This window comes from Macrobrachium nipponense, chromosome 40, assembly GCF_015104395.2.
Source record: "Macrobrachium nipponense isolate FS-2020 chromosome 40, ASM1510439v2, whole genome shotgun sequence".
Taxonomy (NCBI): Eukaryota; Metazoa; Arthropoda; class Malacostraca; order Decapoda; family Palaemonidae; genus Macrobrachium; species Macrobrachium nipponense.
The window spans coordinates 25,365,220-25,387,690 of NC_061101.1; the positions used below are offsets into that span (position 1 = coordinate 25,365,220).

Here is a 22,471-nt window from a genome sequence, read left to right on the forward strand (position 1 = left end):
ATATTCCAGTCAGCATGATGTAGAACTAAAGAAAAACATCACTCTTAACTTTTCAATAAATACTAAAAAACAATCCATACCAACAATGATTTGGACGATGTAGAGGGGACTGTATCAGGATCAAAATCCTCATTAATATTTTCAAATATTTCTTCCAATTCATCTTGTGGTATATCCTCATAAGCTTGAGATTTTTTGGTACTCTTCCTTTCCTCTTCCTCCTCAAAATACCCAGCTGCCATCTCCTCATAATATTCATCTTCCATAAATGCTCCAATAGCTCCACTGATTTCATCATTTTCACGGGAAGAAGTCATCCTGTCAAGGAAAAATTACAGCTGTAGAAACTTCAACAAACCAGCTACACATACTCATCTATCACAACTTATCCTAAAGTTTTGAAGAGTATACATATAAAAACTTGCTGATCTTCCCATTATTTTTCATTACAAGCATTTTATTATGTCAAAGTTACCTGTTCATTTAAATTCATAAAAGTGGATATATAAAAAACAAGTTATCTCAGCCACCTTAAAAGATTACTGTGGTGTCAAACTGGAGGAAAATCACCATATATCTTTTTATTTGTAAAGAGAAAGTAACTCGGATCAACTGAAGACAAAGCTATTTAAAAGAGGCATTAAATTATCCATCTTACACATTTCCAAACCTGATTATGGATGACTGAATGAAAACATATTTAGAGCATTTACTTCAATTAGTCAAGTCTTGAAGTTTAAAAGTCCAGGATATAGCCATTACAATGAAATGATATTGTTATGATACATAAGTTTCATACATACTTACCTGGCAGATATTAATACATAGCTTATCGACTCCGTCGTCCCCCCGACAGAAATTCAAATTTCGCGGCACTCGCTACAGGTAGGTCAGGTGATCTACTGCCCTGCTCTGGTGGCAGGACTAGGAACCATTCCCGTTTTCTAATCAGATTCTCTCTTCCACCTGTCTCCTGCGGGGAGGCTGGGTGGGTCTTCAATTGTATATCATCTGCCAGGTAAGTATGTATGAAACTTTATTGTATCATAACAATATCATTTTCATACATTCAACTTACCTGTCAGATATATACATAGCTGATTGACACCCTTTGGTGGAGGGCAAGAGACAGCTAACTTACATGACTAGACAGGTAAACAACATATGTTGTAGGTATTTATAGACCTTGGTTCCTACCTTATCAGGTGGAAGACTTCGTGACTACTGTCCAGGAGTCTGCTTCACCTCAAGAGCCTTAGCGAAATAGTGATCTGTGGCCAAGAGTTCTTGTGGGTCTGTCGATGGGGTATCATCCACATTACTCGACAGAGCCTAACTGGCATTTGTCAATGGGAGCACATCCGCTTATATGACAACACGCCTTCATTTAAGGAGCACGACAACCGATCCCGATCACCCGAACCTAACACCCGTGTTAGTTCTAAGATTGCCAAGAGCTATCCCCAAACTCTTAGCAAACAACTAAAACTCAATAACCACACATACAATAGTACAAAAAAAAAAAAAATTTTTGTACCCCTCTAAAAGTCAGCTGTCACTCGATCTCCTAGTGAAGAGAAGTGAAGGTCGCCTGTGCGACAACTGACACTTCCATGCACAGGAAACTCGAGAACACATCTAACAAGAGGGTTACATACATTATTAAGGATCGGTGCTAGCTCCCTTACCCAGCCAACCGTCTGTGCTGACACAAACGGACCTAGAGAAAAACATTTCTCATACGTAACTCGCAACATCCTTTTTAAGTAATGAGGATGTGCAAAACACAGAGTTTTTTGCATCTCCAATAAGCTTTTTGCATCCAAAATAAATTTTTTTAAGTGGGACATTATTTCTTTGGAACACAATATACAAATTGCCGATTGCCCTAACTTCATGGGCTCTCACTCTTAAAAGATTAAAAGAATCATCTGGACAATTCTTATGAGCTTCCGTAATAACACTTCTAACAAAGAAAGGCTAAGGCGTTCTTGGACATTGCTCTCTTGGGTCTTTTACTGAGCACCAAAGACCTTTTTGCGAAAACCCCCCAACTCGCTTCTTCCTGTCCAGATAGAATTTAAGAGCTCTAACTGGGCAAAGGGATCTTTCTGCCTCTCTGCCCACCAAACTAGTAAGTCCTTTTACCTCGAAGCTCCTGGGCCAGGGATTCGAAGGGTTTTCATTTTTGGCAAAGAAAGGAGAGACTGGAAGAACAAATTGCAGAGTCTCCTTTGAAGCCGACTCGTGATTCAAGGGCGTGCAACTCGCTGACTCTTTTTGCTGTTGCAAGAGACATCAGAAACAAACACTTTCTAGTGATATTACGAAATGAAGCAGTGTGTGGTGGTTCGAATTCTTCGGAGGATAGAAATTTAAGAACCACATCTAAGTTCCAGCTTGGAACCCTAGGTTCCACTGACGTTTGATGTTTCGAAGGAACGAATGAGGTCGTGGCAAATCTTTATCATTCGTAAAATCTAATCCCTTGTTTCTAAAGACTGCTGAAAGCATACTCCTCGTACCCTTAATAGTCGGTACAGAGAGATGCGACTTTTCTCTAAGAAACAGAAGGAAATCCGCAATTTCGGTCACAGAGGTACTGGAAGAGGACAGCCTTCTTCGACCTGCACCAACTTCTGAATACCTCCCACTTCGATTGGTACACTCGCCTAGTAGATGATCTGCGGGCTCTAGCAATTGCGCTTGCTGCCTTGCGAGAAAACCCTCTCGCTCTGACAAGTCTTTCGATAGTCGAAAGGCAGTCAGAGCAAGAGCGGGTAGGTTTTGATGGTACCTCTCGAAGTGGGGTTGTTTGAGCAGATCTATCCTGTTTGGAAGAGATCTGGGGAAGTCCACTGTCCACTCCATTACCTCTGTGAACCAAATCTGAGATGGCCAATACGGAGCAATCGGAGTCATTTTGGTTCCTTCAGATGCCACGAAGTTTCTGACTACTTCCCCCAGTATCTTGAACGGGGGAAAAGCGTAAACATCTAGCCCTGCCACAGTCCAGGAGAAAGGCGTCTGTTGCATAAGCCCTGGGATCTTCTACTAGGGCACAAAATGTGTCTATCCTTTTGGAGAGGAATGTGGCGAACAGATCTATTTGAGGCTTCCCCCAAAGATACCAAAGGCTCTGACAGACTTCTGAGTGGAGTGTCCATTCTGTGGGAAGGACCTGGAACCTCCTGCTCAGTCTGTCCCCCCCCCCCCCCTCTCACCCAATCCTCTCCCCTTGGACAAACCTCGTTAGAAGAACTACCTTCCTTTGGTTCGCCCAAATCAACAGGTCTCTTGCCAGCTCGTAGAGAGCAAAAGAGTGAGTCCCTCCTTGTTTCTTGACATAAGCCAGAGCGGTAGTATTGTCTGAGTTTATCTATACAACCTTGCCTCTGACTATGTGTTCGAAGCTCTTAGCGCAAGGGTGAAATTGCTAAAGTTCTTGCAATTTATGTGCCATGACACCTGTTCTGCCGACCAGGTGCCTGACACTTCTTTGGATCCCGATGTTGCACCCCAGCCCGACTCCGACGCGTCTGAGAAAAATGTCAGGCTTGGGTTCCGTACTTGCTGGGATACTCCCTTTGTTTTCTTTTAAGGGAATCAACCACCACCTTAAATGATTTTTTTATTTCCTCCGAGATTGGAAACAAAACGTGTCCGATGTAGGTATTCCTAGTGGAAAGAACTGTTTCGAGGCGAGGAAAGGGTTTTTTTCCCTTCCCCAGAACGGCCTCAAACCATTCCCTCGCCTGAAGTGCGCTCTTTCCCTAAGAAGCTCGATACCGTGGCACAGCCTTTCCTTATTCTCTCTTGAGAGGGAAAAACTCGAAAACCCAGAGAATCCATCTGAATCCCCAGATAAGCCACGTTTTCTGGCTGGGGATCATCTGAGACTTCTCGAGGTTCACGATCAATCCCAATGATTTTGTCAATTCCAGTGTTGTTGACAGATCCTCCAAACACTGCTTTTGAGACCTGGCTCTGATTGAGCCAGTCTCCAGGTACAGGGAGACGTTTATCCCTTTCAAATGTAAAGTGTCTTGATACATTCTTCATCACGTCCATAAAGACTTGAGGAGCCGTTAGAAAGGCCGAAACACAGGGCCCTGAACTGATAGATCCTTCCCTCGAACATAAATCGAAGGTACTTCCTCGACGAATGGTGAATCGGGATGTGGAAATAATGCGTCCTGAAGGTCTAGGGACGCATCGCCAATCTCCTTGACGCAGTGCTGCAAGGACTGAAGCAGACGTTTCCATGCTGAACTTCTGTTGTTTTACGAATTTGTTCAGCGCACTTACATCCAGTACCGGTCTCCATCCCCCCCGAGGCTTTTGCTACAAGAAACAAGCGATGTAAAACCCCGGGGAGCTGTGATCCAGCACCAGCTCTATTGCTCTTTTGTCCCACATCTGTTCCACCATTTGACGAAGAGTATCCATCAGAACAGGGTCCTTGTATCTGGCGGACAGTTCCCTCGGTGATGTTGTTAAGGGAGGACTGTCCCTTTAATGGGATGTAATAACCCTTCTTGATGATTGACATCGTCCAAGGATTTGATCCTATGTCTTCCCAGGCTTTCGCAAAGAAATGTAACCTGGCTCCTACAGGTGTTTGGAGGATAGATTTCTCACTTTCCCTTCTTAAAGGGACGGAAGGAAGACCTACCCCTTTTCCTCAGTTGACTTCCTTCTGGCGATAGATCTAGCTGGAAGGCCTCCTCGAAAGGGCTGCTGCTGAGCTGGACAAGCCCCTTTCTTTTCCTCACTGGCCACAGGTCTATTTTCCTTGAGGATTGTCTAAGGAGATCCTGAGTGGCCTTTTCAGTCAGTGAATGGGCAATGTCCTTTCACCAACTGCGAGGGAAAAAGATGTTCTGAGAGAGGCGCAAACAATAAGGCGGACCTCTGCGAAGGAGAGACGGCCTTCGTGAGGAAAGCACTGTGAACCGCCCTCTTCTTTAAAATTCCGCACCAAAGAGGGAGCATACTTCAGCCGATTACCATCCTGAACAGCCTTATCAATGCATGTGAGGATGCTATTTAAGGTTTCTGGGTCCAGTTGTTCCTTTTTCATGAGACTTCTTGGCAAGAACCCCAAGGGACCAATCCAGGAAGTTAAAAACTTCTAAATGTGTGAAAAAGTCCCTTGAGAAGGTGGTCCGTTTCCGAAAGACCCCATGTTACTTTTGCTGAATTCAAGCGTGTCTTCTCGATGAGTCTACTAAACTCGAGAAGTCTGACTCAGCCGAAACGGACAGAGACAATCTCTATTCTCTTCGCGTTTCGGTACCAATGCCTCTTCCTCCCCGTAAGTTTAGCAGGAGGCATACAAAAGACTGTCCTTCCTAACTCCTTCTTCTTCTTCAACCAGGAGTCAAGAGATTGTAGTGCCCTCCTCATAGATATAGCAGGCTTCATTTTCAGGAAGGAGGAAGACTTGTGCGTTTTTTCGTGCTCGAAAACAGAGAGCGTGAGAGGAGGAGCGGCTGGCATTAAAGAATCTCCATATTCTTCCAAAAGAAGGACGAAAGAACTTTGTAATTAGAAAATCCTTCCTTACTAAGTCATTCATCCTCCGAGGCATCTTCTGGGTTCATAGGCTCGGAAGGAGAAGGCTCCCTTCTTTCCTCTGTTTCTTCCCTTACTCTCTTCCTTTCCGAAGAAGCACTTCTAATTGGAGAGGGACTAAGAGTTACTCTCTCTTTGCTAAAAGATTGACGCTTGGAGGGACTCCTGTCGGATGTCAGGCTCTTCATGCAGGGAGAATGCGCCTGGCGCACGGCAGAGTATCTCGCCTGGAAGGAGTAACGTGTTTGGAATACTCCTGGTGCTTGGCAGGCACAACCGCGCTTCGAATACTCCTGGCGTCTGGTAGGCGCATCTTGTTCCGAATACTCCTGGCGCCTGGAGGAGTATTAAGTTCAGAATACTCCTGGCGCCTGGGAGGAGTATAAAATTCCGAATACTCCTGGCACCTGGGAGGAGTATTAAGTTCAGATACTCCTGGCGCCTGGAGGAGTTATCGAGGGTCAGAAGACTCTTGGCGCCTGACAGGAGTATGTCGCTCCAAATACTCCTGATCTTTGGAAGGCGTAACTAGCTCTGAATACTCCTGATGTTTAGTAGGAGTATTGATCATGGTAGACGCCTTTCGTTTAACAAGTACATGCGCTTAGCAGGCGCTCTACTCCTAACAGGATCTTCTTCTTCAGTTAAATCTTGGCGCTTGGTTGAAGATCTTGAACATTGTACCGAATATTCTGGCTCTTTGCGCTACTCGGAGCCTGGCTCCTGGCTGGCGCCAACGCCTTGACAGGAGTAACTTCCTTTCTTACTTTTCTCCTTCCTAACGCTCTGTTCCCGCCGGAGATGATCGCCTGTGCGACACCTCCCCGGAGGCTCGTTGCGCATGACAGGGATCGGTATTTAGATCTTTTAATAGGAAGCCTATCATCCTTCTTACGAGTAGGGTCCTTAGAAAGAACTCCTACCAACGAGGCTAATTGCTCCTGCACATTCATTAAAATTTTCCTGGTTGAGGAATCTTTCGAATCAGGAGAGGGAGATCTGGAAGGCGCTCTAGGATCTCCAAGAACCAGAGTCTGACTTGTGTTTTTTTCTAGCCTTCTTTATTACCGAAGGCGCATCTTCTTCAGAGAAGCGCTCGGCTAGAATTGAGCTCATGTTCGTTTCATACTCCTCTTCAGCGGACGAAAAGTTTCGACTCCTTCCATCCTCTTCTGGAGAGGCGAACTAGAAGACGAAAAGCACTCTCGAAGGACGCTTTTCCTATAGCGGTCCTTGGCAGTTTTGTGATGTGATAGATTCTGCCGAAGGGACGCCTGATCGTTGGGGATTCTCCACAACCCCCGTACGCTTTCGACTTTCTTCTCCTCCGGGCCAGGGAGCTTGGAAGAGGTCTAGGCCTGGGAGCGTCGCAGAGACGACCAGACGCCCCCTCCACTACACTGGGACACAAATATCACTAGCGAAACCACATTCACTTTCCTTACCTTCCAATGCTGCCATTTTTTCCTGCATTTTCTGAAGGGAAGCTCTGAGTTTCCACTATTTCGAAGCAGAACCAGAGGGATTAGCAATTTGTGAACGGGCTGAAACAGAATGGGCATGATTATCAGAGGAAGAAGCTACAGAACTAGACAGTTAATTCACGAGATGTAGACATTCTGCGGTTTTGTAAGCCGCTTTCCTCTCTCTATCTTTCTCTAATTTCTTCAAGTAAGAAGTTAGATTCTTCCACTCTTGCGCACTCAGTTTCTCACACTCGTTACACGTATTCTCAATCGAGCATTCAACCATTCTACAACCACTGCATGTAGTGTGAGGATCTACCGAAGCTTTCAGAATCCTCACCTTACAGCCCTCATTCACACACACTCTGAAAACTAACACTAGAGTCAGCATATCCACAAATTCCAAAACCAAGTCCAAAAAACAGTCCACGATAGCGAATGCCAAACAACCGATCCAAGTACGTCACCAAATATCAGCGAGAGATGATCAAAAGCGTTGTGAAAAAAGAATTCCATCAGGAGGTAGTAACAACAATGTTGATACCACCGGCGACAGAGAGAATCTGATTAGAAAACAGGAATGGTTTCCTAGTCCTGCCACCCAGAGCAGGGCGGTAGATCACCTGACCTACCTGTAGCGAGTGCCGCGAAATTTGAATTTCTGTCGGGGACGACGGAGTCGATAGCTATGTATATATCTGACAGGTAAGTTGAATGTATGAAAATAAAAAAACACTGAAAGAGAACTTCTGGGTTTCCTGACTAATGATGTGTTGAAATATTTTAATTTGTAATCAAGGGTGTCTTAAAAAACTTTATCACCACCACTACAGTCAAGAAGGTTATATTTAATCTTGTCTTGGATCAAGTTATTCAAATCCAAGCTCACCACTTTTCATCTATAATACCTACATGAATCACCAAACCAGGGCTATTACTCTAAACATCTATTTGCTGATGGCCATTATCATATCTTCAGATGATTTGCCAATGAATAAAGCACTTACTTTTTTCACTTAATTCTAAAACTGCATTTATGCTAAAAAAAAAAATAAATTGTAGAGCACATATTTATACATGTACATTATGCAAAGTTTACCCAGATTGATACAGCATCAATTTATGGTATCTTATGGGTAGCCCTTTGAGAGTTAAATATAAATTAGCTCAGCTCAGGTTAAACTAAGTAACATGATATTCTTATGATACAATAAAGTTTGTTCATACTTACCTGGCAGTATATATATAGCTGTATTCTCCGTAGTCCGACAGAATTTCAAAACTCCCGGCACACGCAGTGGTCGGCCAGGTGGTTAGTACCCATTCCCACCGCTGGGAGGCGGGTATCAGGAACCATTCCCGTTTTTTTTTTATTTCAGATTTTCTAATGCCACTGACCCTGAGGGGAGGTGGGTGGGTACTTGATTATAACGTATATATCTGCCAAGGTAAGTATGAAAACAACAAACTTTATTGTATCATAACAATATCATTTTGTTCATGAAACTTACCTGTCAGATATATATAATCAAGTACCCACCCACCTCCCCTCAGGGGACAGTGGCATTAGAAAATACTGAATAGAAAACGGGAATGCGGTTCCTGATACCCGCCTCCAGCGGCGGGGGAATGGGTACTAACCACCTGGCCGACCACTGCGTGTGCCGGAGTTTTGAAATTCTGTCGGACTTTGGAGAATAGAATGATTTTAGGAAACAAACTGCATGCAGATGATTGACATCTTGGTTCCACCTGTTAGCAAAGCTGATTTCGTGATTACTGTCACCCAAGTCAGCTTTTGCTTTACTAGAGTCTCCAGCAAGGTAGTGACCTATATAGCTGGTGAGTTCTAGATGATCTGTCAATGGGAGCGTGACCACAATGTGACTAGACCATATGAGCATACCATGAGGGCTAAGAAGTAATATGTATCACCACCTGACCAACCTAGCCAAAGTTAAGGCTTAAGAATTGTGAAGTCCGCCATTGGCGGCGACCCAACAACTAAAATTAACAGCTCTTCCTAACCATTTTCTACAGGATAGGAAGAGTGGTACTTCTTGCCCCCAAGATTGTGTCTGCGGACACGTATGGCCCTAGCGAGCCGCAGATCTCATATGTCGTCTTCACATCCCGCAGGGAGTGTGAAGCGAACACAGAGTTGCTTCGCTAAAACACGGCACTCAGGATGTTACTGAGTGCCATGCTCTGTTGAAATGCTTCCGAGGCCGCGCCCTCACCTCGTGAGCATTCAGTTTAAAAGATTTCAAATCTTTGTCCAAACATGACGAATGAGCCTCTTTGAAAGAACTCATTAACAATAATGCCAGGACGTTCTTCGACATGGGCAAGTCTGGTCTTTTTACGGAACACTGCAGATTGTCCGAAGGACCTCGACTTTCTTTAGTTTTATCTAGATAAAACTTGAGAGCCCTGACAGGGCACAGGACTCTCTCTGGCTCTTGCCCAATAATTTGTGCCATCCCCTTGATCTCCAAGCTTCTGGGCCAAGGGTTAGACGGGTTTTCATTCTTAGGCAAGAACGGAAGGCTTAGAGAACACACCGCATTCTGTCCTCTAAAGCCAAAACGTCTGATGATGGTTTAAACCTCACTAACCCTCTTTGTCGTAGCTAGAGTGGTTAGAAAATTAGCCTTTCTGGTCACGTGCATTAAGTTTACAGAAAGGAGAGGTTCGAAATGCTTTGACATCAGGAACTTCAGACTACGTCTAAGTTCCATGCCGGAAGCTTCGATCTAGACAGTTTCGAGATTTCCACAGACCTCAAAGATCGTGAAGGGCTTTGTTGTTCGACAGAACCAAATCTCTGAGCCTAAAGGCCGTCAACAACATGCTTCCAAATTCTTTAATAGTTGGGACTGCCAACTTATCCCATTCTTCAGACGGAAAGGGAAGACGGTAATGTAATTCACAGAGGTCGAGGTGGAGAAACGCCATTCTTCCTGCACTATCTCCAGAAAACGCCCCACTCCAATTGGTACACTGCAAGATAGGCAGCACTTCTTTGCCTTGGCAATGACACTTGCCATTAGTCTTGAAAATCCTCTCATTCCGGTCAACTTCTCGACAGTCTGAACGCAGTCAGACTCAGAGCGGAGAGGTTTTGAGGTACCTCTCGAAGTGAGGCTGTTAGAGTAGACCGACTCTCTCGGGAAGGGAGTCCTTGGGAAAGTGCTCTAGGAAGACGTGACCTCTGTGAATCCAGCCTCTCGAAGGCCAACATGGGGCGATCAGCGTCATTCTCGCTCCCTCTGACGCCAGCAATTATCTTATTACATCTCCTAAGAGTTTGAATAGGGGAAAAGAGACTAAACATCTATCCCCATTCCATACTATAGGATGGCGTCTATTGCTACAGCTCTTGGATCGAGAATAAGGGAGCAGTCTAGAGGAAGCCTCTTCGTCTTCAACATTGCAAAGAGATCTATGAAAGGACGTCCCCAAAGTCTCCACAACTCTCGACATACTTCTAAGCGAAGATTACTCAGACGTCAGTAGTTGCTGCCGTCGATCGAGAAGATCCGCATGGATGTGCTTGCAATCGTGCAACGAACCTCTTGAGGATCGTTACGTTCCGTGCCTGTGCCCATAACCGGCTCTCTCTTCTTGAGATATGAGAGAGCTGTGGAATTGTCCGAGATGATCTGGACCACTCAGCCAAAAACTCGTTCTTCGAGGAACTGGAGAGCCAACCGAATTGCTTCCAATTCTTTTAGATTATGTGCCAGGACATCTGTACCTCTGTCCGGATGCCTGGCACCCTCTCGCTATCACCTGAGGTGATCCTTGACCTACTGAGAGATGTTTCAGAATGAAACATTTCTAGATCTTCGATGTTATTTCAGTTTTTCCGGTAGGAAAAACTGTAGAGGTCTGAATTGCAGTCCATTCAGGAAAACAAGCTTCTCCAGCGAGGAAATGGTCCCCAGCAGACTCATCCCATTCCCTCACTGAGCATGCTTCCTTCCTTAATAAGGCTGCGCAATGCATAAGCAGGAGAGCATATTATAGTGCTATGCCGCGGTAGACTCGTACAGAATTCTGTTACAGTGCGGTAAACAGCACCGAAAACGTCTAAGAGATATCTCTGTTTGAAAATTCTTAGCAAAGCGAGGCGATGTTCATTCATGCTTGCTAGAATTCCCCTCAGCCCGAGGCTAAAGTCCGTGATTGTAGGGCAGAGATACAGTTAGTCAGTCAATCCCGCAGGAGAGAGAGACGTAACCAACCGCGCATGCAGAGAACTAGCTGGTAGTGCGTTGATCTACAGTGACAGCAGCCTACATTCGCCGTCTCGCACTATTCTGCCTGAGTTGCCAGCTACTCCATTCTACGAAGGAATAGGTTTGTTATTATTATCGAGCAGAAGGAAACTCTCAAGCAGGCATATTTAAGCGAAACAGAATTCGCTAAATACAGAAGCTGAGTTGGTGTTGTCGTAACAATACCTTTAAACGTTGTCCTTACACCGAAACTCCTGGAAGGTTGCAGGGAGTACCGATTAAATTCACTTAGAATAATAGTCCCCCCCCCCCCCCCCCCTTTTCCGTTTGCCATCCGTAAGAGGTAACTACGGTATGCGTATATGACTTGAACCATACAGTGGTTTAATATAATGCAAAGGTAAAATACGTAGAGTATTGTAGTCACTTGGACAGCTAATTCTCTACTACATTCTTTCCTCGACGAGGAAGAGAGAGAATGGAAATCGAATGTCTTCGTTCTCTTCGCCAAGAGAAACGAATTAGTATTAGTTCGAAGGAGATCCTCAAGTGAGAACCGAGGACCGAGAGGGGAAACAGCTGAGGACAGCTCAAGCTTCTTATGTTATTGGACATAAGACTTCATGGACATAGTCTACAAGTCTTTTTCCTGGACGAGCCTCTGACCAATGAATGAGAGCTCTTCCGAATCTTGTCAATGAGAGCTTATTCGCTTACGCGATAAAATGTTATTGAGATCTTTGTCATGAGAACTAACCCATTTACGAGACAAACGAGTTTATTTTTTGTCAATGAGGGTTACCCACTTACTTGACAAAACGTTTAGTATCTTGCTAATGGTGGAAACCCACTTGCATGACAGAAAGTAATCCAGGAATTCGAGCTATAGTCTTCCCAATTCCCTTCCCGCAGAAATCGAGGAAGGGGCAGGATTCCTGGTCAGAGGCTGGGCTTACGGCAGGTAGGACATAATGTTCCCCTTCAGCAGCGCAGTCCCGAACGCAGAAGAGGCGTTTTATGACACCGAAATCTGCTTAAAGTTTTCTAGAGTCTTATTCTAGATGCCAGCTCACCAGAACCAACCTGACTACCTTATCCATGCAGGTTGGATAGTTATTCGAGAGAAAGAGAGTCAGGGCCCTGAGACTGCAGGTCCAGGGCTCCGAAATACCAATATAGGAGCTAAAAATATCCATCATCCTGAACAGCCCTTTCAGATGGTCTATCTGGCTGGCAAAATCGTCCTGGGAAGAAGGAAGAACTCTCCAACCAGCTTCCTCTTCCGTTTCATATCGGAATGCCTGCTATTACGCTTAACCTTGCTGGAAGTAGGCAAAGGAAGTCCTTGCTTGCGTTTTTCTGGAGTCATCCAAGTCATGGATTCTATTGAACGCTCCCTTCGTAGAAAGCGAGTGGACATCTTGACGAGACCAAGCTCCTTCCTCTTCTTCGACGACGCCCACTGCGAGAGAGGAGAGCAAGGGATCCTCTATCTGAAGGAGGGTTCGAAGAAGAAATTCGGGTATGCCTCACCGCCAACTCCGAATCTTTATTAAGTTCCTGTAAAGGAACGTCCTCTGGAGAGTCCTGAAGAGCGTCCCTCTTGACGAGCGTTTGTTCTTGCAGGAATCCTGCCGAACGTCTTGATGCGTAGGACGCCTATCGTTTCTGAAGAACGTCCTGGCAAGTGCTCTGCCGAGCGTCATGACGGTGGAGGACGCCGAGCGTCTTCAAAAGCGACCTGGCGAGCGTCTCGATGTTTATGACGTGAGCGTCTTCCCAAAGCGTCCTCGCTAGCAATCCTGGCAAGCGTCTCGACGTGTAGGACGTCGAGCAGCTTCAAAAGCTTCCTCGCGAGCGTCCTGGTGAGCGTCTCGATGCATAGGACGTCGAGCGTCTTCAAAAGGCGTCCTCGCGAGAGTCTTGCCGAGCGTATTGGTGCATAGAACACCAAGTGTTCTGAACGGCATCCCAGAGAGGATCTTGCCGAGCATCCTGATGCATGAAAGGCCACCCAAGAGGCATCATGGAGAGCCGCACGCTGCTCCTGAAGTGCGCGAGCAGTATAAGAAGACGTACGGCGATCGTCTTCAAGACGAGCCTTAAGGACCTTCCTTACCTTTTGACAAAGGCGACGGCCGCCTGTGCGACATCTTGCGTCTTTGTAATGCAAATGAACACTTACAGAAACGCGCTCAAAAAAGGAACGCCGAGCGTTCCGAAAGGCATCCTCGCGAGGGCCTTGCCGAGCATCCTGATTGCATAGAACGCCAAGCATCCTGAAAAAAGTCCTCTCGAGGGTCCTGCCGAGCATCTTGATGTATAGAACGCCGAGCGTCCTGCATAACATCCTTGTGAGCGTCTTGAAGAGCGTCCCGAAGAGGAGAGCAACGAACATCAAGAGAAGCGTCATGGAGAGCTTCCTGACGTGACGGCGGCCCCAACAGCGTCAACACGAGCAACTTGAGAGGCTTCCTGGAGAGGGGCGCGCCGCTCATGAAGCGCGCGAGCGTCATAAGCAGATGTACTCGTCAGGACGAGTCTTAAGGACGTTCGCAACTCTTGACAAAAACGACGGCCGCCTGTGCGACATCTTGCGTCTTTTTCACACTCATCGACACTTCCAGAAGCGCACTCTTGGGTGCGAGGATGTAGAGGGCGACGAGCGAGGAGAAGAAGGAGAAGGAGACTGCCTGACTTGACAGACAGCCTCGAATCCTTCCTGCGGTACTGTGCTTTGCCCTTCTCTTGGCGAAAACGAGGACAACCGAGAAGGGCTGATTCTTGTGAGAAGACGAGGGATGAGGGGACGCCTTCTTCCTTCTCATAGTAACAATGCTAGAGCAATCTGGGCGCTCAAAAGCGTCCTGCTCCGACGACGTCCTTTTTTCCTTCTGCGTTGGAAAGTCGTCAAAATGTTAAGGCGACGATTGCAATCGCATGACAAGAGAGAGAGAGGACGTGAAGAGTCCTCCTCTATAAGCTTCTGTTTAAAGGGCGCGAGTCCTTCCGAGAGCTCCAACCCCTGTACGTGCACGTGCACGATCTTTGGCAGCCTGGGAAGCGTCTTCAGGTCCTGCCGAAGGGACGCCAGATCGGTGGGGAGTCCCCATAACCCTCCTTCGGTTTTCGACTTGCCCACTCCCTGTACTGGGGAGTCCGACAGAGGTCTATACCTAGAGGCATTATGGGGCCGATCTGACGCCCCTTCACAACACTAGGGACACTAATTCAACATCACTACACTCACAACACTGATTGGAGAGCGAGCACTTTAGATTCCAAGATTACGGATGGAATCCACCATAACAGAAAGGGCATTACCTCTCACGGACACTTCCTCAAGGCCCGTAGGCCATACCACAGGGTTAGGCAAAATAAAGTCTACAGGAGGTTAGTAGGTTCATTACCCCGACTTCTGTTTACTGATGCAGCTTGGAGGAAGACCTCCTGATTCTATCACGCTCTAATTTGCGTACATACGAATCATACGTCTTCCTTCGGAATCAGTTTAACATCACACTAATTACATTGATCTTTCAGCAAAGAAACATGTACACGTCGTGCATACCAAGTGAGGATCTACCGAAGCTTTCGGTAGACTGACCTTACCCCTTGCAGACAACAAACTCTGAAACTAGTCGAACTAGATTCAGACATCTTATGCAAAGAACAATAAAATTCAAATCAATCTATGATAGCGTATGCCTAGCCACAAATCTAAGTCAATAAATCGAAAGACAATTAGGATACTTAGCGGCAATGAAAGTTTTTTCACAAAATCCTAAGATGGAGGTACTGAAAACAGGTGTTGACAGTACCGGCGACAGAGAAAACCTGAATAGAAAATGGGAATGGTTCCTGATACCCGCCTCCAGCGGCGGGAATGGGTACTAACCAACTGGCCGACCACTGCGTGTGCCGGGAGTTGTTTTGAAATTCTGTCGGACTTCGGAGAATACAGCTATAGTATATATATCTGACAGTTAAGTATCATGAACAAACATATATTTTTTAATAATAACAATATGCAAATTTGGCAATTCCATACCTAATACTTGTTAGGGGAGCTAATCTACCCACCTAAACTGTCCATAAGTCTTCTTAAGGCACATAAAATCCCTGACATATCACTGTAAAATCATGTTCCTAGAACTGTTTTTTTTTGCAGCTATCATACACATCATAAAGTCCTAATACAGCCATGTTTTGATAAGAACCACAATTCCAACTAATTTTCAGCCAAGCAAATCTGAGTAGTACTACTTTAGTATGGATCCATGAACCAATTTCTGAACCGATCCAGAGATAATGCAGTGTTATGACTGGGCAACTTAACAAATTACAATAAAACACCACGAGATGATGATCATCATAAATGCTTTAATATATCAACTACTTTTTTCCCATAAGGGGATTAGGAATGAGACAAGCTATCACAGTGATAAAATCAAGAAGTCAGGTGTCTGGGAACTTGAATTATTAAAGAGAACAAGCTACAGCATGCATTTCAGTAGCCTACTCCATACCTTTAATCTTGACCAATTCAGCTTTCCAAAATACATTAAAATAGGGTGAATCTACCTTTCACTCCCATTCAAGTTTTCCCTACATTCAAAGCTGCAAATCAGCCTAACCTCAGTATCATTAGATGTAGACCACAGGGGATAAAACATTAGCCTATGGCCGGGTAATCACGCTCAAGCTTACCTGTCAAGTCTCCCTCTTATTCATTGAAACTGACGTTTAAAACGTATGTGTGGACGAGTCTGTGGTGGCATCAGTCCACTTGCCAGAACTAATGAACTGATGGAACTAACTAAAGTTCTTTAGAACGACTGACAGCTGATAGCACGTGTGGACAGGTAACCAACAATTTATTGGCAGTCTGTCACTGGATTTCACCTGGGAGGGATCGCAACCACTCAGACCAGAATATGAATACATACACTATGTATAGGTCCAATTAATAATTTCATTGTTAGACAGTGCAGTGCTTTTTGTAGACCATTTGGTATAGGCCTAGGACAGTGTCCTGCCTTTTCATGGAAGGTGTTACTAATGAAAGTAGGCTTCACAGTCCATTTCCTAAATAACTGAACCAACCCCCGGGTCTAATTTAGCCTAACCTTATTCATTAATACCTATTGTATGAGAAAAGACATCTCTCTTTAGGTAATAGGCGATATTTAGACCATAGGATAAATGACCGAGCGGCGACATAGCAGCCACCTCTCTCGGAACGCAGCTACTTGCCAAAAAAAATACTCCAAATATGCAATTATTCGTAATTTAGGAGAAAACACTTCCTTCGAGAGGAGCGTAGAGGTCTCGGTGTGCTGCTTCGATGGGCCACAACTCAACTGATGCTCATGGCAGCGAATTTTCAAGTACAGGCAGTCCCCAGGTTACGACAGGTTCGGCTTACGACGTTTCGAGGTTAAGGCGCTTTTCAATTATATTCATCAGATATTATTTTTTTTCTCCAGGGTTACGACGCCTACAACACTCCATCTGCCAGAAAGAAAATATGGCACCAAAAAAAAATGCAAAAATAATCAATATTTGAAGTTTTTTATATGAAAAATGCACTAAGAATGCAGTTTACATAGTTTTGAATGCACCCAATGCATTAAAAGTGAGGTTTTCTTAGGATTTTTGACGATGTTCCGGCTCACGACGATTTTCGGGTTACAACGCGTCTCAAGAATGGAACCCCCGTCGTAACCTGGGGACTGCCTGTACTTTTTCGGAAAGGTGGTTGCATTCCGTTAGAGGTGGCTGCTATGTCCCCACTTAGTCATTTAGGGTAAAACACCGCTGTGCAGCCAGGTAGCCACCTGTAACGGTAACGCAGCCACTTTCCCAAAAATAACTTTAGCACTGCCATAAGCTAAGTTAGAGGTCAATCACAAGCCAACCTCCGTGAAGCAACACCTCGAGACCTCTACTTTCCTCTTGAAGTAAGTGTTTTTCTCCAAGTAAGAATTAAGGATATAATTTCCTATTAAACAGAAGTTATGAAAGTCTAGCCATGAGCAGTGCTAAAGTACCTCCATGATGCTTTCAAATTTTTACTAAAAAACACCTAACATATAGATGAGTGACGCCATCTCGATGTTTGCGGAATCACTTGTGTAAACAAACTTCCCATTCCTGTGCTGAATCCACACACTACTTTTACCCATAGACGCTTTAACCCTTTCTTTACAATAATCTTAAACGACAGTGGTGTTTATGTTTCCGGCCGGGGAAACTTGGCAATTGTTCAGGAAGAAAAGACGATTGTGCTACATAACATTTAAATAATTAGTTAAAACACCAGAATAAATTATAAATTGCATAAATTTAAAATATTCATTGTTGTAAAAGTAACCAGTTTCCAAACACAAATTGCATCGGTTCTGCTGCAAATTTCATTGGTTTTGCTGTGAATATTAACTATGATGTGTTGTTCGCGCTTTTCTATTTTTGTTATCACTGTCAGCAATTGGTTTGTGTTTACCCTCCAAACTTGGGATAAGACTTACACAAAACTGTGGAAAAAAGTGAATTTAGTGTATCTATTTGTAATATATGTATATACATAAATATTAGAGCAATTTTATCATTACTTCATTACTATGACATTTAGAATTCATGGAAACAGTTTATAAAGGCATTGGCGTATGTGTCAAGTTCCACTAAATTTGCAACGATGTCTTACCATTCCTAGCACACATTAAAGGTTACATTTGTTTCAGCCGTTTCAGCCGTACAATTATTAGAAATGAAAAACATTATTTCAGCCATACAATTATCAAAAATAAAAAAAAGTCAAAATAGTAGTAGACTTAAATAAATGAAAAGTGCTAGCAAAAAAAGTACAAACTTTTTGTCATACACAATTCACTAAATGTACAACAGGGCTGAAAAATTATTCCCACCATGGCTTTGTTGTAAACAAACTCTCACGTATTTTAAGTGGAATTTGAAGTTAATTAAGAACAAAATGTGTATAATTAAAATCAAATAATCACTGTGGAGTTTCATTTGTGATGGTAGTAAGGGTAAAACCACCGCTTACAAGGTAAAAATGCATTAAATTCAAACCATGACCCCAGGAATACGACTTCTCATATTTTCACTAATACGTACAATGGTACCTTGACATACGAAATTAATCCGTTCCGAGGCGGCCTTCGTAACCTGAGCTTTTCGTATCTTGAACCGCATTTTACATGTAAATTGCCTACTTCGTTCCAAGCCCGACAAAAACACCCCAGTAAATTATATTTCCAGACTTACAACACATGTTCTAGGGTTACAACGCCGATCTGACGGAAGAAATATGACTCCAAAAAGGCAAAATGCTGTACATATTTGAGTAATATTCAACTGCATGTAATGTTCAACCCCATTTTTACTGCATATATTAGGACTTTAGCATATGTCCCTTAGCAAAAAGCCTAGCCTATGTTGGCAGTTGCTACTGTAGCCTAGCCTATGATTCTGACATCTGAACCCAAGAAGCTAAAAGCTTAGAATATGCCAATAAAAATGGAATTTTCATTTGTAAAATGAAATTTTATTGTATACTTACCGAAACAATTATACACCCATGATTTCCACGAGCGGCAGGAGACTAAATTCAAATTTGGCGCGTAGGCGTCGCCAACACTGGTGGTGATGACGTCATCTCCCTCCACTCGCAGGAGAACCAGGTACAGCTGCCCAGGTGAATCCAGGAGTGGAATCCTTCCGTAGTTCAAGCGAGTCAAGGCTGACTGACGGAGGATAGCAACAACAAAGATTGCTTGCCCTGGCTAAGACCAGCAATTCAATCATACAAAACATTGTCACCAACACCAGATTTAAAAACATATAGTATACCCAACCTTTATTAAAAATCTGACCTAACAGACTGGTGGGTATCCCAGGTACTCAGTACCCCCAGCTTCCCTTGAACTCAACGACCTATTTCAATGCGAAAAGTTAGCATAGAGGTGACGACCCCTGTGCCGTTTCTCCCAACACCATGCCAGAAACCGCAACTGTTTCTATCCCTTTGAGATAATGGCTCGCAAAAACCAAATTCGATCTCCAGAACGTATTCTGAAGAATCGTAGATAGAGATAAATTCTTTCTAAATGCTAAAGAAGTAGCAACTGCTCTAACTTCGTGAGCTTTAACTCTCAGAACGGAAAGATTTTCGTTCTCGGACTGCGAGTGAGCTTCCCTGATAAGCTCTCTAATAAAGAACGATATAGCATTCTTAGAAAGAGGACGAGAGGGATTTTGAACCGAGGTCCAGAGCTTAGACGACTGGCCTCTGATCTCTTTAGTGGCAAAAAGATACTGCTTAATTGCCCTGACTGGACATAAGAGCCTTTCTTCCTCCTCATGTCCTACCAAATCAAATAAGAACCTAACCACAAAACTCCTAGGCCAAGGATTACACGGATTCTCGTTTTTGGCTAGAAAAATTCAATTCAAAGAGACCGAAAATACAGCATTCCCTTGAGAAAAACCAACACTCTTTTGTCTATAGCGTGCAATTCGCTGACACGCTTTGCAGAAGCTAGGGCAATAAGAAAAGTCTTCTTATCAAGTTCCTAAGTGAAGCCGACTTCAAAGGTTCAAACGGTGGACCCATGAGGAACTTAAGCACCACGTCTAAGTTCCAAGCCACTGTATCTTGAGGTAACTTAGTGGTTTTGAAAGACCTAATGAGGTCCGACAGATCCGAGTTGGAGGAAATATCCAAACCCTGGTGTCGAAAAACCAAAGAAAGCATAGCTTCTATATCTGATCGTAGAGGGAGCTAGTTTCTTAGATTCCCTAAGAAATAGAAGAAAATCTGCTATTTCTGTTAAAGAGGTCGCAGAAGTAGAGACTTTAGCGCCTCTACACCACACTCCTGAAGATTCTCCACTTACCTTGATAGAGCTTGTTAGAAGACTCTCTCCTACAACGAGGCGATAGCTTCTGCAGCTCTTCTTGAAAACCCTTTCGCTCTGACAAGATTCCGGACAGTCTGAACCCTGTCAGAGCCAGAGCGGACAGGTTTTGGTGGTACCTCTTGAAGTGAGGTTGTTTGAGAAGCCACTTCTCTGGAGGAAGAAGTCTGGGGAAGTCTACCAACAACTGGAGAAGGCCTGGGACCACTCTTTCCTGGGCCAAAAGGGAGTGATTAAACGTCAGTGTTACATTGTTTTTATGACATGAACTTGTTCAGTACCTCTCTTATTAGTCCGAACAGAGGGAATGCATAAGCTTCCAGACCCGACCAATCCAACAGCATTGTGTCTACCGACCAAGATAGAGGGTCTGGAACTGGAGAACAAAAGAGAGGAAGACGGTTGTTCCTTGATGTCGCGAACAGGTCTATGGACGGTCGTTCCCAAAGGAGCCAAAGTCTCTGACAAATCTTGTTGTCCAAAGTCCACTCCAGTGGTAACACTTGCTGTTGACGACTTAGCTCGTCCGCCAGGACGTTCATCTTTCCCGGAACAAATCTCGGAACTAGCTGAAATATTTGCCTCGTTTGTCCACAGGAGGAGATCCTTGTCTACTTCGTACAGAGTGAAAAGACTGAGTCCCCCCCTGTTTTCCGCACGTACGAGAGCGCCGTGGGAGTTGTCGGAATGCACTGCCCTATCTGCCCTTCTTACTAATTTCCAAACTGTCTTCCGCCCCAGAAAATTGCTAGAAGTTCCTTTGACTTTATGTGGAACTTCTCCTTCGCTGACCAAGCTCCTGAAGCACGGTGATTCCCCAGCAGGGCTCCCCAACCTGTGTCCAACGCGCCGGAAAAGAACTGTAGGTTTGGGAGGATGGTCGTAAATCTAACCCTTCTTCCAATCTTGCCTGAGACAGCCACCACCTTAGATCTTCTTTTATTTGGTTTGTGACAGGAAAGGTAATCGAATCCAGTTGCATCTTCCTGCACCAAGAAGCTCTCAGAAAGAACTGCAGAGGTCTCATGTGCAGTCTTCCCAACTTCATGAATTTCTCCACCGAAGTCAACTTGCCCAGGAGCCTCATCCACTGATTGGCAGAACTTACCTCTTAGTCCAAGAACTCTTGAACTGTTTCCAGGCAGCTTTGGACCCTCTTCGGGGACATAAAAGCCCGAAAAACTTGAGCATTCAGAGTCATCCCCAAATAGAGGATGCTCTGCGAAGGTACAAACTGAGACTTCCGTTTGTTGACCAGAATTCCTAACTTTCTGGCAAGAGCCAGAGTTGTTGCTAAGTCCTTCATGCACCGACTCTCTGACTCCGACCGAAGAAGCCAATCGTCCAGATAGAGGGAGATTCTTACTCCTAAGATGTGAATCCAGCTGCCTATCGGGGACAGAACCCTGGTGAATACTTGAGGAGCGGTCGCCAGTCCGAAGCTGAAAAACCTTGCCTTCGAACATGAACCTCAGGTACTTCCGAGATTCGCGATGTATCGGAATATGAAAATAAGCATCTTGCATGTCCAGAGAAACCATCCAATCCCCCTGTCTGATGGACTCCAGAACCGACCAAGTGGTCTCCATATGAAATTTTGTTTTCTGGACATGCAAGTTCAAGGTGCTCATATCCAACACAGGCCTCCAGCCCGCTGATGACTTGGGAACTACAAAAAGGCGATTGTAAAACCCCGGAGGAAATTCCCCCTCTATCTGCTCTATAGCCTCTTTGAGAATAAGCGCCTCCACTTCCGCGGCTAGCGCCAGAAATTTGTCTGAGCCCGGAGAGTATGCCCGGAATGGAATTGGCACAGGTGAGAGCGAGGGAGGTGAAACGAGAGGAATACGGTAGCCGAACTTGAGTACTTGAACTACCCAGGCTCCTGCTCCTCTGTTTTCCCATTCCTCCCAAAACAGACCCAGCCTGCCTCCCACTGGTGCATGAAGAACCGAGCTTTCACTTGGAAGGTTTGTAGACCTTGGCCGAGGTCTTTGACTGAGGTCGCAAATTCGACTTCGGCCGAATGAAGCGCTAGGGTTTTCTCCCTCGAAAGGGCGCCTGGGCCAGAGGGGAAATGGAAGAAACAGCCGCTGAAGGAGCTTTAGGTCTCTTAGTAGACTGTGCTAGCAAATCAGAAGTCGATTTCTTATCTAGAGCAGATGAAATTGACAACACTACATCGTCTGGAAAGAGGTTATCTTTCACAAAAGGAGCAAACAAAAGAGCAGACTTCTGTTGAGAA

At 44.7% G+C, this 22,471-nt stretch overlaps 1 protein-coding gene across 2 annotated transcripts in view; it reads right to left on the reverse strand.

The window, feature by feature from the left end:
* Window positions 1–22,471, reverse strand: part of LOC135212025 (bifunctional 3'-5' exonuclease/ATP-dependent helicase WRN-like) — a 279,239-nt gene that overhangs the window by 251,085 nt on the left and 5,683 nt on the right. For both annotated transcript variants that reach the window (XM_064245317.1, XM_064245319.1), the window contains exon 2: window positions 81–318. In XM_064245317.1, the coding sequence (XP_064101387.1) occupies window positions 81–318 (238 nt within the window). The remainder of the gene's footprint in view (window positions 1–80; window positions 319–22,471) is intronic.